The sequence below is a fragment of the Mobula hypostoma genome, chromosome 7, assembly GCF_963921235.1.
Source record: "Mobula hypostoma chromosome 7, sMobHyp1.1, whole genome shotgun sequence".
In the NCBI taxonomy this organism is placed as follows: domain Eukaryota; kingdom Metazoa; phylum Chordata; class Chondrichthyes; order Myliobatiformes; family Myliobatidae; genus Mobula; species Mobula hypostoma.
The window spans coordinates 128,549,513-128,574,347 of NC_086103.1; the positions used below are offsets into that span (position 1 = coordinate 128,549,513).

General features: G+C 42.1%; 1 protein-coding gene across 2 annotated transcripts in view; it reads left to right on the forward strand.

Moving 5' to 3' along the window:
• Positions 1–18,161, forward strand: part of nars2 (asparaginyl-tRNA synthetase 2, mitochondrial) — a 78,642-nt gene extending 60,481 nt beyond the window's left edge. The window contains exons 11-13 of one of the 2 annotated variants that reach the window (XM_063052848.1): positions 2,159–2,256; positions 16,964–16,990; positions 17,820–18,161. In XM_063052848.1, the coding sequence (XP_062908918.1) occupies positions 2,159–2,256; positions 16,964–16,990; positions 17,820–17,964 (270 nt within the window). In that variant the 3' untranslated portion in view covers positions 17,965–18,161. The remainder of the gene's footprint in view (positions 1–2,158; positions 2,257–16,963; positions 16,991–17,819) is intronic. The other variant, XM_063052847.1, reaches the window with a different exon arrangement.
• The last annotated feature ends 6,674 nt before the right edge of the window (positions 18,162–24,835 follow it).

Genomic DNA, 24,835 nt, shown 5'->3' on the forward strand with positions numbered 1-24,835 from the left:
TCCAGATGTTATAAATCCTGTCTCTGAATATCCTTTCCAAAAGTGCCAATCAATATTAGGGATATTGAAGTTATTCATAATAACTAGTCTGTTATTTTCTATTTTTCCAAAAACTGCCTCCCAGTGTACTCCTCAGTATCTCTGTTACGATTGGGAGATCTATGGAATATTCCCAGTAGAGTGATTACTCCTTTCCTGAATTTGACTTCCACCCACATTGACTCAGTAATGATCATAAACACAGGGGATTCTGCAGATGCTGGACACCCAGAGCAGCACAGAAAATGCTGGAGGAGCTCAGCTAGTCGGTCAGCATCTATGGAGGTGAATTAACAGTAAACAGATGTTACACCCGATGATTCCAGGAACATCACTGAAGATGTGTCCGGAAGCATCAATAGATGTATGTACACAGATGATGGGTCTCAGCCCGAAATGTCTACGGTTTATTCCCCTCCATAGATATTGCTTGACTGTTTAGTTCCTCCAGTATTTTGTGTGTTGCTCAGTGGGTGATCCTTCCACAATGTCCTCCCTTTCTGCAGCAGATACTATCCCTGATTAGCAAAGCCGCTTCCCTATCTCCTTTACACCTAAATCTCAGAACACCCAGCTGCTATTCCTAACCTGTGACAGTCAAGTACCTGCAATGGTCACAACATCATTGTTCCAAGTACTGATTCATACTGAAAGTTCATCACCCTTGTTCTTGCTACTTCTCGCATTAAACCCATCCAACTGACTGCATTTATGCCTTCTCCACTGCCTGTCCCAGGGTCCCCAACCTTTTTTGCACTGCGGACTGGTTTATTATTGACAATACTCTTGCAGACCAGCCGACCTGGGGGGGGGGGCGGGGGGGGAGCGGAGGGGAGAGGGGGGTAGGGCTGCCAACGGAGGAGTAGCAGTGAAATAACATTGTGTTTACCCTGAGAAAGACTACAATGACCATGAAGCCTTCCGCGGGCACCAGTGCGCATACGTGTGTGCACGTGCCAATTTTTTTCTACAAATCATTTTTGGAGATTCTGTTCCGGGGGGGTGGGTGTTAATCACGACCAGAATATAGGTGATAAGTGCCTAATATACTCAATTTCATTTCTAAAAGGGTTTATCTAACGAATTTAATATTAAATACACAGCGCATATTTTCCTCCCATGAATATAGTGATAAGTCAATTATCAGGGGAGGACAGGGGAGCTTGAAGTAAGTGTTGAACGAACTTCCAGTAGAAATGATAGAGGCAGGTTCAAGATTATTATTTAAAGAAAGATTGGATAAATATATGGACAGGAAAGGAATGGAGAGTTACGGGCTGAGTGCGGGTCGGTGGGACTAGATGAGAGTAGCATTCGGCACGGACTAGAAGGGCAGAGATTGCCTGTTTCCGTGCTGTAATTGTTATATGGTTATATAAATCACTTATAAGTCAATAGCATCATAACATTTTAAGTAACGTTTGGATATTAAACACACAGCACTTATTTTCCCTGTATGAACATACAAAATCATTGCAACACACCAATATCGCTGAATCTGTGGGAGCCCTGGGCTTGTTTTCCTGCAACAAGGCAGTCCTATCGAGGGGTGATGGGAGACAGCAATACTCGAAGGGGGTTCCTTATGTCCAGTCTATTCCGCAATTTAGTTTTCGTTGCATTCATTGCAGAGATATGTTGGAAATGGAAGCAATGTTTTCAGTGCTTTCGTGGCTATCTCAGGATATTTAGCCTTGACTTTGTTCCGGAATGCCGGCAGAGATGTTATGTCAAACTTACTTTTCAGCCCGCCGTCATTTGCAAGCTCGAGGAATTGATTTCCTTCCCACGCTGACATGGATGACGTGTGGGTAATGACCTCGCATGTGTAATGGCTCAACAGTGGGCGTGACAGGGAATGAAGAAAGGTGTAGGTGGCTCATATCGCCAAATCATATCATTTCCTCGCGGCTAGAGATTGCTACCCTTGAGGTCCTGCTTTTTGGCTTCCTGCCTAGCTCCCTTTATTTGTTCTTCAATGTGAATCTAGTTAAGTATTTTTGTAAGGGATAAATTATATTTAAATATCTTTCAGACAAGAGAAAATAACTAAGTTTTCTTTAATTTGAAATGCTATTTATATTTGTGAGCTGCAACATTATGTAATATTCATTGCTAGGTGGCAGCAGTGGATCTTCTGGTGCCTGGAATAGGAGAACTATGTGGTGGTAGTTTAAGGGAGGAGCGACTTGATCTACTGCAAACACGGCTAAAGCAGTAAGTGTAAATGCCAGATGTCGTACTTAAAAGTAGTGTATTTGTCACTTACAGTTTTTTTAAATAATTTTGCAATTTTAACAGTTACCTGTGTTCATTCTTTTAAGCTACTTGTTTATGTAATGCCTAAGGAAAAATAGGCTTTAAATTATGTCTGTTTGCTGACTAGAACGCAAGACAGGATTTTTAAATCGAAAAATGAAAATTCAAATACATTTTTTTTACAATAATAGTCAAATATTATGAGTGACAATTTTGAACAGTGCCAAAGTAGGCAAGATCAAAAGAATCTACTAGTTCCTTTTTTTTTGGAAAAAAATCTGTTCTTGTCTGGATGTCAAGCATTCAGTAATGTTCCATTTCAATTTTTGGAAGAAATTCCATTTTATGTCTTGTTGAGGGAAGACACAAACTTATCACGCACTTTTATCTCCCTCTGTCCTCTGTGCCAAATGTTTTACCTGGTTCTGTGCCATTTGTAATGTCAGCTACTGCTAGTTTCACATTTGTGAGCAAGGGATATTGTTTGACGCAGGGGTTTGCTGACTTTCATTTCATCTCTGCATTTGATTTGACCTCTGATTAATGGGATGGGAATTTTCCCTTGGTGAGTATTGGGAGCTGTGAAACTAGACATTTCAGTTTCATGTGAGCACTTCCCTTTGACATAAAATTGAATAACATGGTGTAGAACAATTACATTTAAGCAGTTGTGGGAAATGGAAAATTTCAGTGATTCAGCAGATTGAGTTTCTAGCACAGCTTCAGGGCATACAGAATTTTATATATGTTTATTTACTTATTTATAAGCCCATCGAGCCACGCAGCCCTGCAATCCCCCAATTTAATCTGAGCCTAATCATGGAACAACTTACAGTGACCAATGAAACTACCAACCAGTACATCTTTGGACTGTGGGAGGAAACCAGAGCACCCGGAGGAAGCCAGTGCGATCACAGGGTGAATGTAAAGTCTCATTAAGGCAATGTGGGAAATTGAACCTGGGTTGCCTGTACTGTAAAGCATTGTGCTGGCTACTATGCTATCATATCTATCTAAAGTGAGGTATTTTTGCCTGTTTAACTGTATATCATTTGCTCATCATCTCTCATCATTCATCCCTCGTCCATAATATGCTTTTAATCACACAATGTCTCTGTGAATTTGAATGTAGTAGCATTCTGCTCTAACAAATTTGAATCATCTGTACCAATATGGGTTCTGTTATGTTATATGAAAACAGCATATTTGCTTATTACAGTAAATGGGGGTCTATGTCGACAGCAATCCATGAGTCCTATTCCTCTTATTTCCCAGTATGACCATGGCTAATGCTCTTGCATATGCCCATCAATTCTTCATTGACTCTATATTAAGGGGTAATTTACGGTTGCCATTTAATCTCGCAGCCTATGTTTTGGATGTGGGAAGACACCAGGACACCTAACAGAATCCCATGCAGTCAAAGGGAAAACCTGCATATTCTAAACAGTTACTGTCCAAGGTCAGGTTGCGTCACTGGAACTGTCCTGCATTACTTATGGCTTTGTTACCAGGCTGCCCTGTATTGTCAGTTAACTCAGGTTGGGATAGAACTATCAAACTTAAGTGGCCTTTCATGTACAAACAGTAATTTTGGAGAGTTGCTTAAGGTATATGAAGAAAAAAGACACTGACTGATGAAATAATTGAATCTAGAGTATAACTTGGTTAGGACATTGATTAATAGGTTATTTCATTCTTCGACATGGTAGTGTTGCATTAGCACAGTCCCTCTATCGCACCAGTGATCACAAATCAGAGTTCAATTCCCAATGCTGTCTGTAAGGCGTTTGTACATTTTCCCCATGACTGCATGGATTTCCTCCAGGTGCTCTGATGTCCTCCCACATTCCAAAAGCATATGATTAGGGATAGTCCGTTGTGTGCGTAAGATCAGGGATAGAACGTTGTGTGCGTATGATCAGGGATAGTCGGATGTGTGCGTATGATCAGAGATAGTCCGATGTGTGCGTATGATCAGGGATAGTCGGATGTGTGCGTATGATCAGGGATAGAACATTGCGTGAGTATGATCAGGGATAGAACATTGCGTGCGTATGATCAGGGTTAGTCCGATGTGTGCGTATGATCAGGGATAGAACATTGCGTGCGTATGATCAGGGTTAGTCCGTTGTGTGCGTATGATCAGGGATAGAACGTTGTGGGCGTATGATCAGGGATAGTCCGATGTGTGCGTAAGATCAGGGATAGTCCGATGTATGCGTATGATCAGGGATAGTCCGATGTGTGCGTATGATCAGGGATAGAACATTGCATGCGTATGATCAGGGTTAGTCCGATGTGTGCATATGATCAGGGATAGAACGTTGTGTGCGTATGATCAGGGTTAGTCCGATGTGTGCGTATGATCAGGGATAGAACATTGCGTGCGTATGATCAGGGTTAGTCCGATGTGTGCGTATGATCAGGGATAGAACATTGCGTGCGTATGATCAGGGATAGAACGTTGTGTGCGTATGATCAGGGTTAGTCCGATGTGTGCGTATGATCAGGGTTAGAACATTGCGTGCGTATGATCAGGGTTAGTCCGTTGTGTGCGTATGATCAGGGATAGAACATTGCGTGCGTATGATCAGGGTTAGTCCGATGTGTGCGTATGATCAGGGATAGAACATTGCATGCGTATGATCAGGGATAGTCCGATGTGTGCGTATGATCAGGGATAGTCAGATGTGTGCGTATGATCAGGGATAGTCGGATGTGTGCGTATGATCAGGGATAGTCGGATGTGTGCGTATGATCAGGGATAGTCGGATGTGTGCGTATGATCAGGGATAGTCCGATGTGTGCGTATGATCAGGGATAGTCCGATGTGTGCGTATGATCAGGGATAGAACGTTGTGTGCGTATGATCAGGGATAGAACGTTGTGTGCGTATGATCAGGGATAGTCCGATGTGTGCGTATGATCAGGGATAGAACGTTGTGTGCGTATGATCAGGGATAGAACGTTGCGTGCGTATGATCAGGGATAGTCCGATGTGTGCGTATGATCAGGGATAGAACGTTGCGTGCGTATGATCAGGGATAGAACGTTGCGTGCGTATGATCAGGGATAGTCCGATGTGTGCGTATGATCAGGAATCGTCGGATGTGTGCGTATGATCAGGGATAGAACATTGCGTGAGTATGATCAGGGATAGAACATTGCGTGCGTATGATCAGGGTTAGTCCGATGTGTGCGTATGATCAAGGATAGAACATTGCGTGCGTATGATCAGGGTTAGTCCGTTGTGTGCGTATGATCAGGGATAGAACGTTGTGGGCGTATGATCAGGGATAGTCCGTTGTGTGCGTATGATCAGGGATAGTCCGATGTGTGCGTAAGATCAGGGATAGTCTGATGTATGCGTATGATCAGGGATAGTCCGATGTGTGCGTATGATTAGGGATAGAACATTGCATGCGTATGATCAGGGATAGTCCGTTGTGTGCGTATGATCAGGGATAGAACGTTGTGTGCGTATGATCAGGGATAGTCGGATGCGTGCGTATGATCAGGGATAGAACATTGCGTGCGTATGATCAGGGTTAGTCCGATGTGTGCGTATGATCAGGGATAGAACATTGCATGCGTATGATCAGGGTTAGTCCGATGTGTGCATATGATCAGGGATAGAACGTTGTGTGCGTATGATCAGGGTTAGTCCGATGTGTGCGTATGATCAGGGATAGAACATTGCGTGCGTATGATCAGGGTTAGTCCGATGTGTGCGTATGATCAGAGATAGAACATTGCGTGCGTATGATCAGGGATAGAACGTTGTGTGCGTATGATCAGGGTTAGTCCGATGTGTGCGTATGATCAGGGTTAGAACATTGCGTGCGTATGATCAGGGTTAGTCCGTTGTGTGCGTATGATCAGGGATAGAACATTGCGTGCGTATGATCAGGGTTAGTCCGATGTGTGCGTATGATCAGGGATAGAACATTGCGTGCGTATGATCAGGGATAGTCTGTTGTGTGCGTATGATCAGGGATAGTCGGATATGTGCGTATGATCAGGGATAGTCGGATGTGTGCGTATGATCAGGGATAGTCCGATGTGTGCGTATGATCAGGGATAGTCCGATGTGTGCGTATGATCAGGGATAGAACGTTGTGTGCGTATGATCAGGGATAGAACGTTGTGTGCGTATGATCAGGGATAGTCCGATGTGTGCGTATGATCAGGGATAGAACGTTGCGTGCGTATGATCAGGGATAGAACGTTGCGTGCGTATGATCAGGGATAGTCGGATGTGTGCGTATGATCAGGGATAGTCGGATGTGTGCGTATGATCAGGGATAGTCCGATGTGTGCGTATGATCAGGGATAGTCCGATGTGTGCGTATGATCAGGGATAGTCGGATGTGTGCGTATGATCAGGGATAGTCCGATGTGTGCGTATGATCAGGGATAGTCCGATGTGTGCGTATGATCAGGGATAGTCGGATGTGTGCGTATGATCAGGGATAGTCCGATGTGTGCGTATGATCAGGGATAGAACGTTGTGTGCGTATGATCAGGGATAGTCCGTTGTGTGCGTATGATCAGGGATAGAACGTTGTGTGCGTATGATCAGGGATAGTCGGATGTGTGCGTATGATCAGGGTTAGTCCGATGCGTGCGTATGATCAGGGATAGTCGGATGCGTGCGTATGATCAGGGATAGAACATTGCGTGCGTATGATCAGGGATAGAACATTGCGTGCGTATGATCAGGGTTAGTCCGATGTGTGCGTATGATCAGGGTTAGTCCGATGTGTGCATATGATCAGGGATAGTCGGATGCGTGCGTATGATCAGGGATAGAACATTGCATGTGTATGATCAGGGATAGAACATTGCGTGCGTATGATCAGGGTTAGTCCGATGTGTGCGTATGATCAGGGATAGAACATTGCGTGCGTATGATCAGGGATAGAACGTTGTGTGCGTATGATCAGGGTTAGTCCGATGTGTGCGTATGATCAGGGTTAGAACATTGCGTGCGTATGATCAGGGTTAGTCAGTTGTGTGCGTATGATCAGGGATAGAACATTGCGTGCGTATGATCAGGGTTAGTCCGATGTGTGCGTATGATCAGGGATAGAACATTGCATGCGTATGATCAGGGATAGTCCGATGTGTGCGTATGATCAGGGATAGTCAGATGTGTGCGTATGATCAGGGATAGTCGGATGTGTGCGTATGATCAGGGATAGTCGGATGTGTGCGTATGATCAGGGATAGTCGGATGTGTGCGTATGATCAGGGATAGTCCGATGTGTGCGTATGATCAGGGATAGTCCGATGTGTGCGTATGATCAGGGATAGTCCGATGTGTGCGTATGATCAGGGATAGAACGTTGTGTGCGTATGATCAGGGATAGAACGTTGTGTGCGTATGATCAGGGATAGTCCGATGTGTGCGTATGATCAGGGATAGAACGTTGTGTGCGTATGATCAGGGATAGAACGTTGCGTGCGTATGATCAGGGATAGTCCGATGTGTGCGTATGATCAGGGATAGAACGTTGCGTGCGTATGATCAGGGATAGAACGTTGCATGCGTATGATCAGGGATAGAACGTTGCGTGCGTATGATCAGGGATAGTCCGATGTGTGCGTATGATCAGGAATCGTCGGATGTGTGCGTATGATCAGGGATAGAACATTGCATGAGTATGATCAGGGATAGAACATTGCGTGCGTATGATCAGGGTTAGTCCGATGTGTGCGTATGATCAAGGATAGAACATTGCGTGCGTATGATCAGGGTTAGTCCGTTGTGTGCGTATGATCAGGGATAGAACGTTGTGGGCGTATGATCAGGGATAGTCCGTTGTGTGCGTATGATCAGGGATAGTCCGATGTGTGCGTAAGATCAGGGATAGTCTGATGTATGCGTATGATCAGGGATAGTCCGATGTGTGCGTATGATTAGGGATAGAACATTGCATGCGTATGATCAGGGATAGTCCGTTGTGTGCGTATGATCAGGGATAGAACGTTGTGTGCGTATGATCAGGGATAGTCGGATGCGTGCGTATGATCAGGGATAGAACATTGCGTGCGTATGATCAGGGTTAGTCCGATGTGTGCGTATGATCAGGGATAGAACATTGCATGCGTATGATCAGGGTTAGTCCGATGTGTGCATATGATCAGGGATAGAACGTTGTGTGCGTATGATCAGGGTTAGTCCGATGTGTGCGTATGATCAGGGATAGAACATTGCGTGCGTATGATCAGGGTTAGTCCGATGTGTGCGTATGATCAGAGATAGAACATTGCGTGCGTATGATCAGGGATAGAACGTTGTGTGCGTATGATCAGGGTTAGTCCGATGTGTGCGTATGATCAGGGTTAGAACATTGCGTGCGTATGATCAGGGTTAGTCCGTTGTGTGCGTATGATCAGGGATAGAACATTGCGTGCGTATGATCAGGGTTAGTCCGATGTGTGCGTATGATCAGGGATAGAACATTGCGTGCGTATGATCAGGGATAGTCTGTTGTGTGCGTATGATCAGGGATAGTCGGATATGTGCGTATGATCAGGGATAGTCGGATGTGTGCGTATGATCAGGGATAGTCCGATGTGTGCGTATGATCAGGGATAGTCCGATGTGTGCGTATGATCAGGGATAGAACGATGTGTGCGTATGATCAGGGATAGAACGTTGTGTGCGTATGATCAGGGATAGTCCGATGTGTGCGTATGATCAGGGATAGAACGTTGCGTGCGTATGATCAGGGATAGAACGTTGCGTGCGTATGATCAGGGATAGTCGGATGTGTGCGTATGATCAGGGATAGTCGGATGTGTGCGTATGATCAGGGATAGTCCGATGTGTGCGTATGATCAGGGATAGTCCGATGTGTGCGTATGATCAGGGATAGTCCGATGTGTGCGTATGATCAGGGATAGTCCGATGTGTGCGTATGATCAGGGATAGTCCGATGTGTGCGTATGATCAGGGATAGTCGGATGTGTGCGTATGATCAGGGATAGTCCGATGTGTGCGTATGATCAGGGATAGAACGTTGTGTGCGTATGATCAGGGATAGTCCGTTGTGTGCGTATGATCAGGGATAGAACGTTGTGTGCGTATGATCAGGGATAGTCGGATGTGTGCGTATGATCAGGGTTAGTCCGATGCGTGCGTATGATCAGGGATAGTCGGATGCGTGCGTATGATCAGGGATAGAACATTGCGTGCGTATGATCAGGGATAGAACATTGCGTGCGTATGATCAGGGTTAGTCCGATGTGTGCGTATGATCAGGGTTAGTCCGATGTGTGCATATGATCAGGGATAGTCGGATGCGTGCGTATGATCAGGGATAGAACATTGCATGTGTATGATCAGGGATAGAACATTGCGTGCGTATGATCAGGGATAGAACATTGCGTGCGTATGATCAGGGATAGTCGGATGTGTGCGTATGATCAGGGATAGAACGTTGTGTGCGTATGATCAGGGATAGTCCAATGTGTGCGTATGATCAGGGATAGAACGTTGTGTGCGTATGTTCAGGGATAGAACGTTGTGTGCGTATGATCAGGGATAGAACGTTGTGTGCCTATGATCAGGGATAGTCCGTTGTGTGCGTATGATCAGGGATAGTCCGTTGTGTGCGTATGATAAGGGATAGTCGGATGTGTGCGTATGATCAGGGATAGAACGTTGCGTGCGTATGATCAGGGATAGAACGTTGCGTGCGTATGATCAGGGATCGTCCGATGTGTGCGTATGATCAGGGTTAGTCCGATGTGTGCGTATGATCAGGGATAGTCGGATGTGTGCGTATGATCAGGGATAGAACGTTGGGTGCGTATGATCAGGGATAGTCCGATGTGTGCGTATGATCAGGGTTAGTCCGATGTGTGCGTATGATCAGGGATAGAACATTGTGTGCGTATGATCAGGGTTAGTCCGATGTGTGCGTATGATCAGGGATAGAACATTGCGTGCGTATGATTAGGGTTAGTCCGATGTGTGCGTATGATCAGGGATAGAACGTTGTGTGCGTATGATCAGGGATAGTCGGATGTGTGCGTATGATCAGGGATAGAACGTTGTGTGCGTATGATCAGGGATAGTCGGATGTGTGCGTATGATCAGGGATAGAACGTTGTGTGCGTATGATCAGGGTTAGTCCGATGTGTGCGTATGATCAGGGATAGAACATTGCGTGCGTATGATCAGGGTTAGTCCGATGTGTGCGTATGATCAGGGATAGAACATTGCGTGTGTATGATCAGGGTTAGTCCGATGTGTGCGTATGATCAGGGATAGAACGTTGCGTGCGTATGATCAGGGATAGAACGTTGTGTGCGTATGATCAGGGATAGAACGTTGTGTGCGTATGATCAGGGATAGTCCGATGTGTGCGTAAGATCAGGGATAGTCCGATGTGTGCGTATGATCAGGGTTAGTCCGATGTGTGCGTATGATCAGGGATAGAACGTTGCGTGCGTATGATCAGGGATAGAACGTTGTGTGCGTATGATCAGGGATAGAACGTTGTGTGCGTATGATCAGGGATAGTCCGTTGTGTGCGTATGATCAGGGATAGTCCGATGTGTGCGTAAGATCAGGGATAGTCCGATGTGTGCGTAAGATCAGGGATAGTCCGATGTGTGCGTATGATCAGGGATAGAATGTTGTGTGCACGCTGTGTTGGTGCTGGAAGTGTGGCGACACTTGCAGAGTGCCCTAGCACAGTCGTCGGACTGTGTTGGCCATTGATGCAAAATGACACATTTCACTGTATTTTTTGATACTTCAATTCACATGCGACAAATAAAGATAAATAAGGCTAATCTTTTTTTCTCTAATCAGACCATTATGACATGGCATAAATGCATTGCAGCAATTTGCAATGTCCTTCCTTTGACCTTGTAACTCCATGAACATGAATGTACTACAGTTAGTACAGAAATGCCTTGAAAACCTAGACATAATACCTTTGCCAGACTTATCCTGCAGTAATTAAAGATACATTATCATCCTAGAGACAAAGTGAACAGTAATTGAATCTTAGCGCTATCTCGGCTCTTAAGGTGACCTCTGATCTTTTTGGTAATGCAGTTTAAGTAAGATCCTTTCTAAACAGCCTTGCTGGAGCAGTGAAACCATCTGAGCACCTCAGGGCGATGTTGATGGGTTATTTTTATTTTATTAACAGGAGCACATAATTCAGATTTCTTACTGCCTTTATGGTCATTCAATATTCTCAGAGGCATAGGGTCCACTGGGGTTGTCACAGATGCTGAGGAAAATTCCCAGAGATTTATACAGAGCTTTACTAATTTCTTACACCTCACCAATCTGTTTTAGTAGAATAAGTTATGGTGGAGTGTTTTTTCTGTGTAAAACAAAATACGTAACAATAAAATACCATTAATCTGCTATCTCGTTGTTCACAACATCAGCATTTCACTAACTGGGTAACTTACATTTCTTTATAAATTCACCAGACCCTGTTCCCTTACTTCCTATATAAACCCAGCAGGGCCCCATTCTCACGCTCCTTATAAACTAGCCTTGGCCCTGTTTTCCTGTACTCTCTTTAAACTAGCCATGTTTCCAGCACTCATTTTAAGAACATAGGTCCCATTCCTGCACTCTGCTCCTTTTCAACTCATCTGTTTATTGAAAAATTTAGATATCTTTGTGTTACTTTTTAAATTAATCAAAAGTGGGTTGGCGTCATAGTAGATATCAAAAAATCTACAAAAACTGCCAGTCTGGCAAAGCTAGAGGACAGCTTTTAAAAAACTGTTGAAATTTTCATGGCATGTAGTATAGTGTTAAAAAACATAATACTTAAGAGTCAGATCATAATCTTATTAAAACAGTCACAGCTTCATGCTTTAAGCATGATATCAAGGAAACAGACGATATCTTTACTTTTATACTGTACTCTATATCACAGTATACGATTAAAAGTATCCTCTGTTTCCTTGATATCAAATGCTGATATAGACCAATAAAAATCCTTTGAATGGAAAAATTAGGTGATTAACATTTTGTCAAGGGATTGATCATAGTTGATAGAAGCTACAGCTGCAAGAAAAATTCTATGAACCTTTTACAATTACCTGGTTTTCTGCATGAATTACTCATAAAATATGGTCTGATCTTCATCTGAATTACAGTAATAGATTTTCCATTAATAAACATAATCTGCCTAAACTAATAACATACAAAAAATTGTACTTTTCGTTAAAACCGGGTACAATCACAGTCTAGGTTCAAAAAAATATGTGAACCTCTGGGGTAATGCCTTCTACAAACGCTATTTGGAGTCAGGTGTTCCAGTCAATGAGATGAGATTGTAGGTGTGGGTTGGAGAGGTGCCCTGCTCTATAAGAAGTCACACAGTCAGGTTACTGACAGAGTCTGCTCTTCTCAAGAAAGATCTGTTTATGTACATCATGCCTTGATCAAAATAACATTCAAAGGACCTTATAAGAAGAATTGTAAGCATGTATGAATCTGGAAAAGGCTATAAAATCACTTCTAAAGACCTAAGTGCTCATCAGTCCACAGCAAGAGAAATGATCTACAAATGAGGAAAATTCAGTGCTGTTGCTACTCTCCCTTGAAGTAAGCATCCTGCAAAGATCACGCCAAGAGCACAACATGCAATGTTGAAGGAGGTGAAAAAGAACCCAAAGGTAACAGCAAAAGATCTGCAGAAATCTATAGAACTTGCAAAAGTCACTGTTCATGTGTCCACTTTAAGAAAAGCACTGAACAAGAATGGTGTTCATGAAAGGACACCACGAAGGAAACCACTGCTCTCCAAAAAATCATTGCTGCACATCTCAAGATTGAAAAAGAGCACCTGGATGTTCCACAACACTCCTGGGACAAAGTTCTGTGGCCAGATGAGACAAAAACTGAATTTTTTGGCAGAAATGCATCCCGCTATGTTTGGAGGAAAAAGGGCACTGCACACCAACACCAAAACCTCATCCCAATTGTGAAGCATAGTTGGAGCTGTTTTGCTATCTCAGGGCCTGGACAGTTTGCAATTGTTAAGGGAACAATGAATTCAAAATTGTATCAAAACATTTTACACGAGGATGTCAGGGTGGCGGTCCATCACCTCAAGCTTAATAGAAGTTGGATGATGCAACAAGACAATGATCCAAAACAAGAGTAAGTCAACAACAGAATGGTTTAAAAAGAATTCATGTTTTGGAACTGTGAGCTGGCTGTGGTTGGTGATTGATGAAGAACACTTAAAAATAGAAGCAGGAGTAGGCCAAACAAGAGAAAACCTGCTGATCCTGCTTATCCAAGCAACACACGCAAAATGCTGGAGGAACTCAGCAGGCTAGGCAGCATCTATGGAAAAACAAGTACAGACCCTTTGGCAGGACTGGAGAAAAAAAGATCAGTAGATTTAAAAGGTGGGTTGAGAGGAGAGAGAAACACAAGGTGATAGGTGAAACTGGGAGGAGGGATGGATGAGGTGAAGAGCTGGGAAGTTGATTGATGAAAGAGATACAGGGGTGGAGAAGGGGGGAGTCCAATAGGAGAGAACAGAAGGCCAAGGAAGATAGAAAAGTGGGGAGGAGCACCAGAGGGAGGAAATCGGCAGGCAATGAGATCAGGTGAGGGAGGGAGAAAGGAATGGGAAATGGTGAAGGAGAGGGGGCATGGGGGCATTACCGAAAGTTTGAGAAATCGATGTTCATGCCATCAGGTTGGAGGCTACCCAGATGGAATATAAGGTGTTCCTCCAACCTGAGTGTGGCCTCATCATGACAGTAGAGGAGGCCATGGATTTGAGACATCAGAATGGGAAGAATTTGAAATGGGTGGCCACTAGGAGATCCCGCTTCTTCTGGCGGATGGAGCATAGGTGCTTGGCTAAACATTCTCCCTATCTACGTTGGGTCTCACCGATATACAAGAGGCCATACCAGGAGGACTAGACACAGTATATGACCCCAACAGACTCACAGCTGAAGTGTCACTTGGGGGCCTGAATGGTAGTGAGAGAGGTGGTGTAGAGGCAGGTGTAGCACTTGTTCTGCTTGCAAGGATAAGTGCCAGGAGGGAGATCAGTGGGAGGGACGGATGAACAAGGGAGTCGCAAAGGGAGCCATCCCTGTGGAAAGCAGAAAGTGGGGGAGAGGGTAAGATGTGCTTGGTGGCAGGATCCCATTGGAGATAGCAGAAGTTCTGGAGAATTATGTGCTGGACGCAGAAGCTACTGAGGTCCTCTTGTCCTCACCTACCACCCCACCGACCTCCATATCCAGCACATAATTCTCCAGAATTTCGACCATCTCCAACGGGATCCCACCACCAGGCACATGTTTACCTTTCCCCCACTTTCTGCTGTCTTCAGGGATTGCTCCCTGCATGACTCCTTTGTTCACCCGGTTGGTCAACATATTTGAATCCATTTGTTTATGGAAGGAAAATCGTGTTTGAAGAGTTAGCTATGTTCTTTAAAAATGTAACAAGTAGAGTCTAGGAGAACCTTTAGGTGTTCAGGTTCTGATTGCAGTATGTGCATCCACTTGTGTTTGCATCATCATCAAACTTGGATAACTCGCACTTTTACTCCTCCATCATTAATGCTGATAATAAATAATCAAGGACCAAGAACTGTTCCTAGGCCACTCTACTAGTTACATCTTTCCAATCTGAGAAGGACTGATTTATTCTGACTCTATGTGCTAACCAGACCTCAGTCCATTTTAATACACTTCCCCCAGAAGAGTGAGCTCTTGTGCACCAATCTTTTGTGGCACTCCATTAAATCCCTTGTGACAATCCAAATGCAGACACCGACAGGTTCCCCCTCTACTTGTTACGTTCTCAAAGAACACAATATTTTCTTCAAACATGATTTTCCTTCCATAAATCAAAATGACTTGGTTTGATGATGTTACACCTCTGTATATAGCTAATTACTTTTTTTCATTAATTATAGTCTCCAGCATCTTACCAACAGTAGTTTACAAATAAAGCGAACTGATCTCTAGTCTAGATGAAATTACTAGGTACAAAAAGCTGAACTGTTCCAAATAATAACAATGGTTGCTAAACTGAATTTGGAAGCAGTAACAAAAGGGGCTATAGAATCTGAAATGTACTAAAAAACGAAGAAACTTGATTATTAGGTTAGCAAAATTATACTCAACTGAACATCAAAGTGATGTTCAACTGACCAGCTGGAAGCCAAAGAATAGGTTACAAGCTGGAGACTTTACACCTGATTTTTCATTGGACAATTTTTTTTAACGTTGGTAGTAATCCAGTACCATAAAATATATTAACATATTTCCTCTTATCAATAATTCCAAAAACCTTTATAGCTATATCTGTTACCTGGTGTTGATTGCAAGGCACTGCATATGTCATTGCCTTTTTAGTATTCTTCATATCAATCTTCACTTGTTCATTTAAGATTATTTTTCTTTATTGAATTGTATTTATATGTATACACTTACATAAAAGATTTGTAACTGTGAAGAACTATTTTTACTTGGGTATATCCACTTTGTATTTACCTACTACTTCTCCCTTTTAAGCATATGGATTTTAGATTATTATGTTAAGATATGGATGCTCCACAACCAATTAGTGGAGAAACTTGGTCAAAGTAGGTTTTCCTAGAGTCAGACTTGCTTCCATTTGGTGCAGAGAAGTGCTATTCCATAGATTTTGCTCTCAATAATAGTAAAATGATGATAATAGGCTGCATTACTTCTATCTGTGTTGACATACATATTTAATTACTACTACGACTACTACTACTCCTCCTCCTCCTACCAAAGCCATCACCCTTCACTGGAGTATAAACTACCAACAGCAGCTTGCCAGAGTTCTGACTAGGGCCAGTCTTTCAAGTTGTTCCCAGTTGTGTAGCCCATCTTCTTGCTGTCAGTTTCAGGGTTGCATCCCCAAGTGTTCTTAGGCCAGCCTCTCTTCTGCTTTCCCTGAGAATTCCATGTTAACACTTGCCAGGTGATATTAGTGGTTGGCTTACGCAGCATGTGCCTATCTATTCCCATCTTCTTTAACTTAATTCTTCTTCAAGTACAAACAGCAGGAATTCTGCAGATGCTGGAAATTCAAGCAACACACATAAAAGTTGCTAGTGAACGCAGCAGGCCAGGCAGCATCTCTAGGAAGAGGTGCTGCCTGGCCTGCTGCGTTCACCAGCAACTTTTATGTGTGTTTCTTCTTGAACTAGTAGCTCATGTAATCTCTGCTATAGATCGATGTTGCTGATGACTTCTGGCCAGGGGATTAAGAGGATTTTTTCTGCTGTTAATAAAAGTCTGCACTTTCCTGATGATAATCTTTGTGCCCCATACTGAAGAAATGCCTGATGTTACTGCACTATGACAACTTCTTGGAACACCAGATATTCAGTATAATTTCCTTCAAATGTTTATTTTTTATTGGGTTGGTTGTAGTATTGGGGATGGTTAATCACAGAAAAGGAAGGAAAATCTGATCATACATTGACACTGTCTTATAAAGAAGAGCTCATTTGTCACTTACTGGCACTAAATGGCCCCTCAAACAGTGCAATAAAAATGTCCTCCAAGTTTCTGTTAGAGTCTTAAATAAACCATGTTGTGACTTACTGAACTTAAACAGCAAAAGATTGAGCCACACTTTCTTCTATTGCAGGCTTGATCTTACAGACACTTACCGATGGTAAGTAGGTAGTTTTATACCCAAGTCTTGAAGTTGTGTTTTTCTTGAGCTTCTGACAGGAGTATATTGTCTGTTATAAAATTGCACTCTGGAGCCATAAGATATTGATTGTTGATAACTTTATTATTGAGTTCATATTCACACTCCTTTCATACATCTGCCTAAAGAAAATAAACCTCCTTTAATTCCTTTACCAATAGTCATTTTTCTTTCCACAACTGCAATGGGGCAGAAGGAATGTCAAGTTACTAAGTTCCTTACTTGACTCTACCTTTCAATACTTAAAAATTACCCATCTCCCATCCCAACTTTTAAATTTATACCTATGATCATTCCTCCTGTCCCATTATAATGCTGTCCATTTAACCCCAGCAAAGATCCATACCCTTGAATCATAGACGCTTGCATAAACCTGCAGCAGAGTTTCAAGCGTCACACTGTCCTAGCCATCATTTAGATAGCTCACACATTATATAATTGAGTGGTTTATCATCTTTCTTTATTTCAATTACTTTTACATTCATTATAGCTCAGAAAAAGAATCTTAATTCACTCTTTCCAATTTGTCTTTTCAAGGCACAACTGAACAAAATCATATATTCATATGCATTGCAGTTGCTCCCTATGTCGAGACTGGGACAACATTGTACAAAATCTAAAAATAAATGCATAAAACTGTAATTTTAATCCAAGAATAGTTGATTCTGTCGTAACTTGGCCAAATAGGCTTATTGGCAAATGCAGATATGTGCTTTGATTGATACATTGTGGTTAAAATCCAGGATATATGTGATGCTTTTGCTTTCAAAATTCAACTCCTCTTTTGTAGGTATGAGGAAATCCGTCAGTTTGGATCAGTGCCGCATGGTGGATTTGGATTGGGATTTGAGCGTTATTTACAGTGCATCTTGGGCATTGAGAACATTAAAGATGTTATTCCTTTTCCAAGATTTTCTCACTCTTGCCTTTTATAGTAATAGGAGTAAATCATATCTTACACTTAAGTTTTTCATTTAAATAGATTTCAGATTTGCTAAACAGTATTGTTTTTATGTGTAAAGAATTGTGTTTCTTAAATATTTATGTTTTCATTCAGTATTGAAGAATGTAAGTAGTCATTGTAATCAAATACCAAAATTATAACAAAAGATTTAAATGAAATTAAAGTAAAAATTCAAAAATATTTTGTGGAAACAATTTGTTAAAAATGTGGGTTATGACCTTTAACCAAAGAAAAGATGGCTGGAGTCGCTTAGCACTTTAGTGCACGGGTGTTTATTAGGTGCAACAAAAATCAAACTTACAAAAATTAGTGAAAATTGTGGGAAAAAATGCCAATATGTACAAAAAGGTATCTACACAATAATAGCTCCATACTTATTCTTATCCTGTGTGAACTCCTGGCAGCCCCTTTCTCTCTCCCATACTGAGGGTGATGAGTTCTTTTATAGACCCTAGGACAATGTCATCTTTAATTACCAAAAAAAATTAACTTAAGATTGCACATGAATTAAAATATTGGGCACCCCACAATGTAATTACAGTCATCTGGTGCTGTGGCTCAGAAGAGGAGACAGGTGAGGAGGATTGCAGCAGTGATAGGAGATTCCATAGTTAGAGGAATATAGATGAGATTCTGTGGATGCGACAGATACACCTTGATGGTATGTTGCCTCCCAGGTGCCAGGGTTAGGAATGTCTTGGATCGGGTCCACGGCATTCTAAAGTGGAGGGGGTGAGCAGCTAGAAGACTTGGTACATATCAGCACCAATAACAGATAGGAAAGGTGAGAAGGTCCTAAAGCGAGATTTTTCAGGGAGCTGGGCAGGAAGCTGAAAAACTGCACCTCAGGGATAGTAATCTCTGGATTGCTGCCAGTTCCAAGTGTCAGTGAGGAAAAGAATAGGATGACTTGGCAGATGAATGCAGGCTGAGGAACTGATGCAGGGGGCAGGTGTTCAGATTTCTGCATCATTGGGACTCCGGTGAAAGTACAACCTGTACAAAAGTGGGGAGGGGGTTACATCTGAACCTAAGAAGGTCCAATATCCTTGCGACAGGTTTGCTCGAGTTGCTCAGGAATGTTTAAACAAATTTGACAGGAGGATGGGAACTGGAGTAGTGGTGCTGAGGGTGAGGTAGTTGGTTTACAAACAAACACAATATTTTGTGAGACTGCTAGCAAGGACAGGCTGATGAAAGGGCAAAATTGCAGTCAACAGGATGAGTTGCAATGTAAAAGGGGGACAAAATCAAAAAGAGTGATGAAACAGGATTAAAGGTGTTATATTTGAATGCATGCAATATATGGAATGTGGTAGATGAACTTGTAGCACAGTAACAGATTGGCTTGTATTACATGAATCACTGAATCATGGCTGAGAGAAGGTTATAGCTGGGAGCTTAATGCCTTAGGATACACATTGTATTGCAAGGACAGTCAGTCAGGCAGAGGGGGTGGCATAACTCTGTTGGTAAAAAGTGAAATCAACTCATTACAAAGAATCGAGATCGGATCATTGTGGCTAGAGCTAGGAAACTACAAGGGTAAGAAGACCCTAATGTGAGTTTTATACAGATCTCCAAACAGTAGCAACAGTATAGTCTGCAAATTACAAATGTTTGTACAAACGGAGATAGAAAATGCATGTCAAAAGGGCAATGTTACGATAGTAATGGGGGATTTAAATATGCCAGTAGATTGGGAAAATCAGGTTGGTGCTCAATCCCAAGGGGGGAGGGGGGAATTTTTAGAATGCCTGCAAAATGGATGTTTAGAGCAGCTCATTCACCTTGCAATTTGAGAAAGAGAAGCTAAAGTCAGATGTATAAGTATTACAGTGTAGTAAACGAAATTACTGTGGCATGAGAGAGGAGCTGACAAAATTGATTCGAAGGGAACACTAGCAGGAATGATGGCTGAGCGGCAGTGGCTGGTGTTTCTGGGAACAATTCGGAAGGTGCAGGATAGATACATACCAAAGAAGTAGTAGTATTCTAAAGGCAGGTTGATGCAACTGTGGCTGACAAGAAGTCAAAGACAACATAAAAGCCAACACGGGGGGATATAATAAAGTTTAAAAATAGTGGGAAGTTAAGATGGAGAAGCTTTTAAAAACCAACAAAAGGCAACTAAAAGACTCATAGGAAAGGAAAAGATGAATACGAAGGTAAGCTGGCCAATAATATTAAAGAGGATACCAAATGTTTCTTCAGATGTATAAAAGAGGGGCAAGAGTGGAAGAACTGAAGAACTATTTTGCATCAGTTTTCACTATGGAAAACACTAGCAATTTGCTGCAAGTTTAACAGTGTCAGGAGACAGAGCTGAGTGAAGTTGCCATTATAGGGAGAAAGTGCCTGGGAAACTGAAAGGTAGATAAGTCATCGAGACCAGATGGTCTACAATCCCGGGTTCTTAAAGAGGTGGCTGTGGAGATAGTGGCAGCATTAGTAATGATCTTTCAAGAACCAATGGATTCTGGCATGGTTCCAGAGGACTGAAAAATTGCAAATGTTACCCCACTCTTCAAGAAGAGAGGGAGGCAGAAGAAAGGAAATTATAAGCCAGTTAGCTTGACCTCAGTGGTTGGGAAGATACTGGAATTGACTGTTAAGGATGTGGTTTTGATGTATTTGGAGGCACATGACAAAATATGCTCTAGCATGGTTTCCGTAAGGGAAAATCTTGCCTGACATGTCTGTTGGCATTTTTTGAGGAAATAACAAACAAGAGGGACAAAGAAGAATTGGTGGATGTTGTATACTTGGATTTTTGGAAAGCCTTTGACAGGATGCCACACATGAGGCTGCTTAATAAGGTAAGAGCCCATGTTATGACAGGAAGAATATTGGCATGCATAGAGCATTGACTGATTGGTAGGAGACAGAATAGGAATAAAGGGAATCTTTTCTGGTTGGCTAACAGTGACTAATAGTGTTTCACAGGGGTGCTTGTTGGGAATGCTTCTTTTCACGATATACATCAACGACAGAATTTATTGCTTTTTTGTAAAGTTTGTGGACGGTACAAGGATAGTGGAAGAGCAGGTAGTTTGAGGAAGCATTGAGACTGCAGAAGGACTTAGTGTTGGGAAGTGTATGGCCATGCACTTCAGCAGAAGAAATAAAAGCATAGACTATTTCTTAAATGGTGAGAAAATTCAAAAATCTGAGGTGCAAAGGGATTTGGGAGTCCTCGTGCAGGGTTCCCTAAAAGTTAATTTGCAGGTTGAGTTGGTGATGAGGAAGGCTAATGCAATGTTAGCATTCATTTAGAGGACTAGAATATATATAAAATCAGGAATATAATGTTGAAGCTTTAATGCACTGGTAAGGCCTCAGTTGGAATATTGTGAGCAGTTTTGGACCTCTTATCTAAAAGAAGATGTGCTGACATTGGAGAGGGTTCAAAGGAGGTTGATAAAAAATGATTCCGAGATTGAAAGGCTTATCATCTGAGGAGTGTTTGATGGCTCTGGTCCTGTACTTGCTGGAATTCAGAGGAGTGAGGGGGCTCTCATTGAAACGTATGGAATGTTGAAAAGTCTTGATAGACAGGATGTGGAGAGGATGTTACCATTGGTAGGGGAAATCTAAGACCAGAGGACACAACCTCAGAATCGAACAGAGATGAGGAGCAATTTCTTTAGCCAGAGAGTGGCGAATCTCTGGAATTCATTACCACAGTTGGCTGTCAAGGCTACGTCGCTGGGTATATTTAAGGCAGAGTTTGATGGATTCTTGATTAGTCAGGGCATTCAGGGATATGGGAAGAAGGCAGGAGATTGGTGCTGAGAGGGAAATGGATCAGCCATAATAAAATGGTGAAGCAGATTCATGGGCCAAATGGCCTAATTCTGCTCCTATATCTTATGGTCTTATTCACCAAATAAATGGAATATTCCCCCGTGTATGGCGGGAAAGGCACCATAAAGCCAACTGGATTGCATCAGCTTGGTTTAGGGCCCTGCAGATGTCACAGAACTGCCAGCAGACAGTCGCGTGAAACAGCAGAATGCTGAGTGCAATAGCACAGTTAAGTGCAAATAAAGAATGAAATTAAACTAAACTTTGATGAAACAATGTGGGTGGAAAACTGTAGGTTAAGTATGAGAATATACCAGGGAAGACATTCAAGTGGGTTGCAGTCACTGCAGTGACAGCAGAATGATAAGGCATGAGTTTGTAAGGAGTGCTCTTCTTCACAGTTATTAAACTCATTTGTTGGGAAACTCCACAGTACACCCAACTTATAGCTACTTAACTCTGCTTCAAAACCTTGTTGGTAAATTCTATCATCAGATTTGAAAGCAAAGCTATTTTTCTGAAATTCTAATGGCTTGGCATGTGAGGATTCCTGGTTGCTTTTCCCACACTCCCTGTTGACTTGCTGTACCCATTTGCCATGTTCCTGTCAGCTTGCCGAAGCCCCAGTTCCTGCACTCTCAGTAGATTCACCTGCTTCACTGGGAAATTTATTATATATTGTGCAACCTCCTCTTTAAAAAAAAGTGTGAAGACATATTAATAGGATATTATCCAAGATTGTGGAACGTCTGACAGTCTAGCACCATCCAAATATCTTAATATATTTTATATTCATTTTGTTATGTATCTTGAAGGCATATATGCATTAAAATATATATCTTTATTGCTCCCCTGATGTTTCACTGCCTGGATTAGAAGAATCCAGTTCCTTGGCCTGATTTGTGCAAAGAAATTTAATTTTGGAGTGGGTTTTGTGGGTTAAAGAGATGACATTGGTCTAGTCACTATTCAGTTGTTCCTTTCTGAAAAGCTCATATGTGGTCAAATTTAGGTGGGGTTAGAACTCATGACTGTGATGAACGTTGAATCTCTGCACATGAAAAATAGTGCTTGGGATAAGTGTCAAAGTAAATGATAGAAGATAATATCTTCGGGGGAAAAAGGTAAAGAATATTGCCTGAAAAATTTGATATTTTAGTATTTAATATAAATATGTACTTGAAAATTGCAATTTATATCTGTGTTGCAAGTTAAGAAATATACTAATAATTTCCTATAGCATTTTCTTCAAACATGTTGCTTACAGACCACTATTTCCCGATCAGTACCATATATTTTGTTTTGAAATCTGACAGAGGAAAACCTAGCCATTGGTACTGAGGAAAGGCTTGCAAATACTGCAGAATCCTATCTTGGCAGATGATTTAACATCCTGAAAATTGCAGTTATTCAAATGTTGCAAGATATGCACTAACCCTACCAAGTTAACCATCCTAAAAAGAGGGGGGTGATACTTGCTCTACTGAATGTTAAAAGCATATATATTTCAATGAAGTAGGGAGTTGCTTTACAAGTGGGAGTGTTGGTAGCTGTGGCCAAGAGCTCCATGTAAGCAGATGCACAAGTTGCTATACTTCCCAATGGGGTGTGGCTAAGGTGATACGATACAAAGGCAATTTATTAGATTTTGCACACTTTGATGATGAGATTTTAACGTTTTTGTGGAAGTGTATGCAATCAATCAGCTTTGTGCTTTTATTTATTTAAATCTTCTAAAAACAGCCATAAAACTATGTTGAAATGTTATATTCAATTTTAGTTTTAGTTACATTCCTGACAATAGCAAACATATAATACGAATTTTTAATTTTAAATAGATCCATTTGCAGCAATTTGTATTTGTTTAGTTTTTTTCACATTCCAAATGAAGTTGTTTCAAAGGAACATAATCCTACAATTCAATATCACACCAAAAGGAAATATTAAGGCAGTTGATTAGAAAGTTACCAAAGAGTTAGGTTAAGCTGAGGGAGCTGATTGGTGTAGGGAGGGAATCCCAGAAGTATATGGCTTTGGCAAATGAAAGCAAGGCTCTCAATGTAGAACAAATAGTTACACAATCATGAGATGAGGGTAACAGTTCATATATCTTGTAGGGTTTAATGGGCAGTAGGAGAATATGGTGATGCAAAGGGGTGAACACAAAGTTTTGAAAAAAATGAATTTTAAAGCAAAGAACAAACTGCGAGAGAAACTCAGCAGATTATGCAGTGTCTGTGGTGGGAGATAGCTGGTATAGAGGGAAGTAATGGTAAGACAGGCTGGTTGGTGATAGGAGGATTAGAGGTAGTGGCAGAAGGAGCCAGGAGTGGAGTTGTGAGACAGGGTAAATGGGTGAAAGGAGGAAACAGCTGAGGAAAAAGAAAGCCAGCTGGGAAAGGACAGGGTGAAGGTGGAGATGGAGGATGGCAAGCAGGGGAAAGACTAACAGGACTGGAATCTGATAAGTAAGGTGAGAGCAGGAGCCATCAAAGGAGAACTGAAGGGCAGGTGAACAATTAAGGTAGAAAATTTAAAATTGTAGCATTCAAGAATCACTCAAGGTCCAGGGACAAAATTATGATCTTACTTCAAATTACCACCTGGGAGGAAACGTTTACAAATGTCTCTCTAAGGTAGGAATGAGGTAAGATGTATCTGCTGACGCTGGAGAGGGTTCAAAGGAGCTTCAGGAAAATGATTCCAGGATTGAATGGCTTGACATACAAAGACGATTTGATGACTCTGGGCCTGTCTTCATTAGAATTCAGAAGAATGAGGGGTGACCTCATTGAAACCTATAGAATAGTGAAAGGCCTTGATAGAGTGGATGTGGAGAGGATGTTTCCTATGGTCGGAGAGTCCAAGACTAGAGGACACAGCCTCAGAATAGATCGGTATCCTTTCAGAATGGAGTTGAGGAGGAATTTCTTTGGCCACTGAGTGGTGAATCTGTGGAATTCTTTGCCACAGGCAACTGTGGAGGCCAGGTCTTTAAGGCAGAGGTTAATAGATTATTTATTGGTCAGGGAATG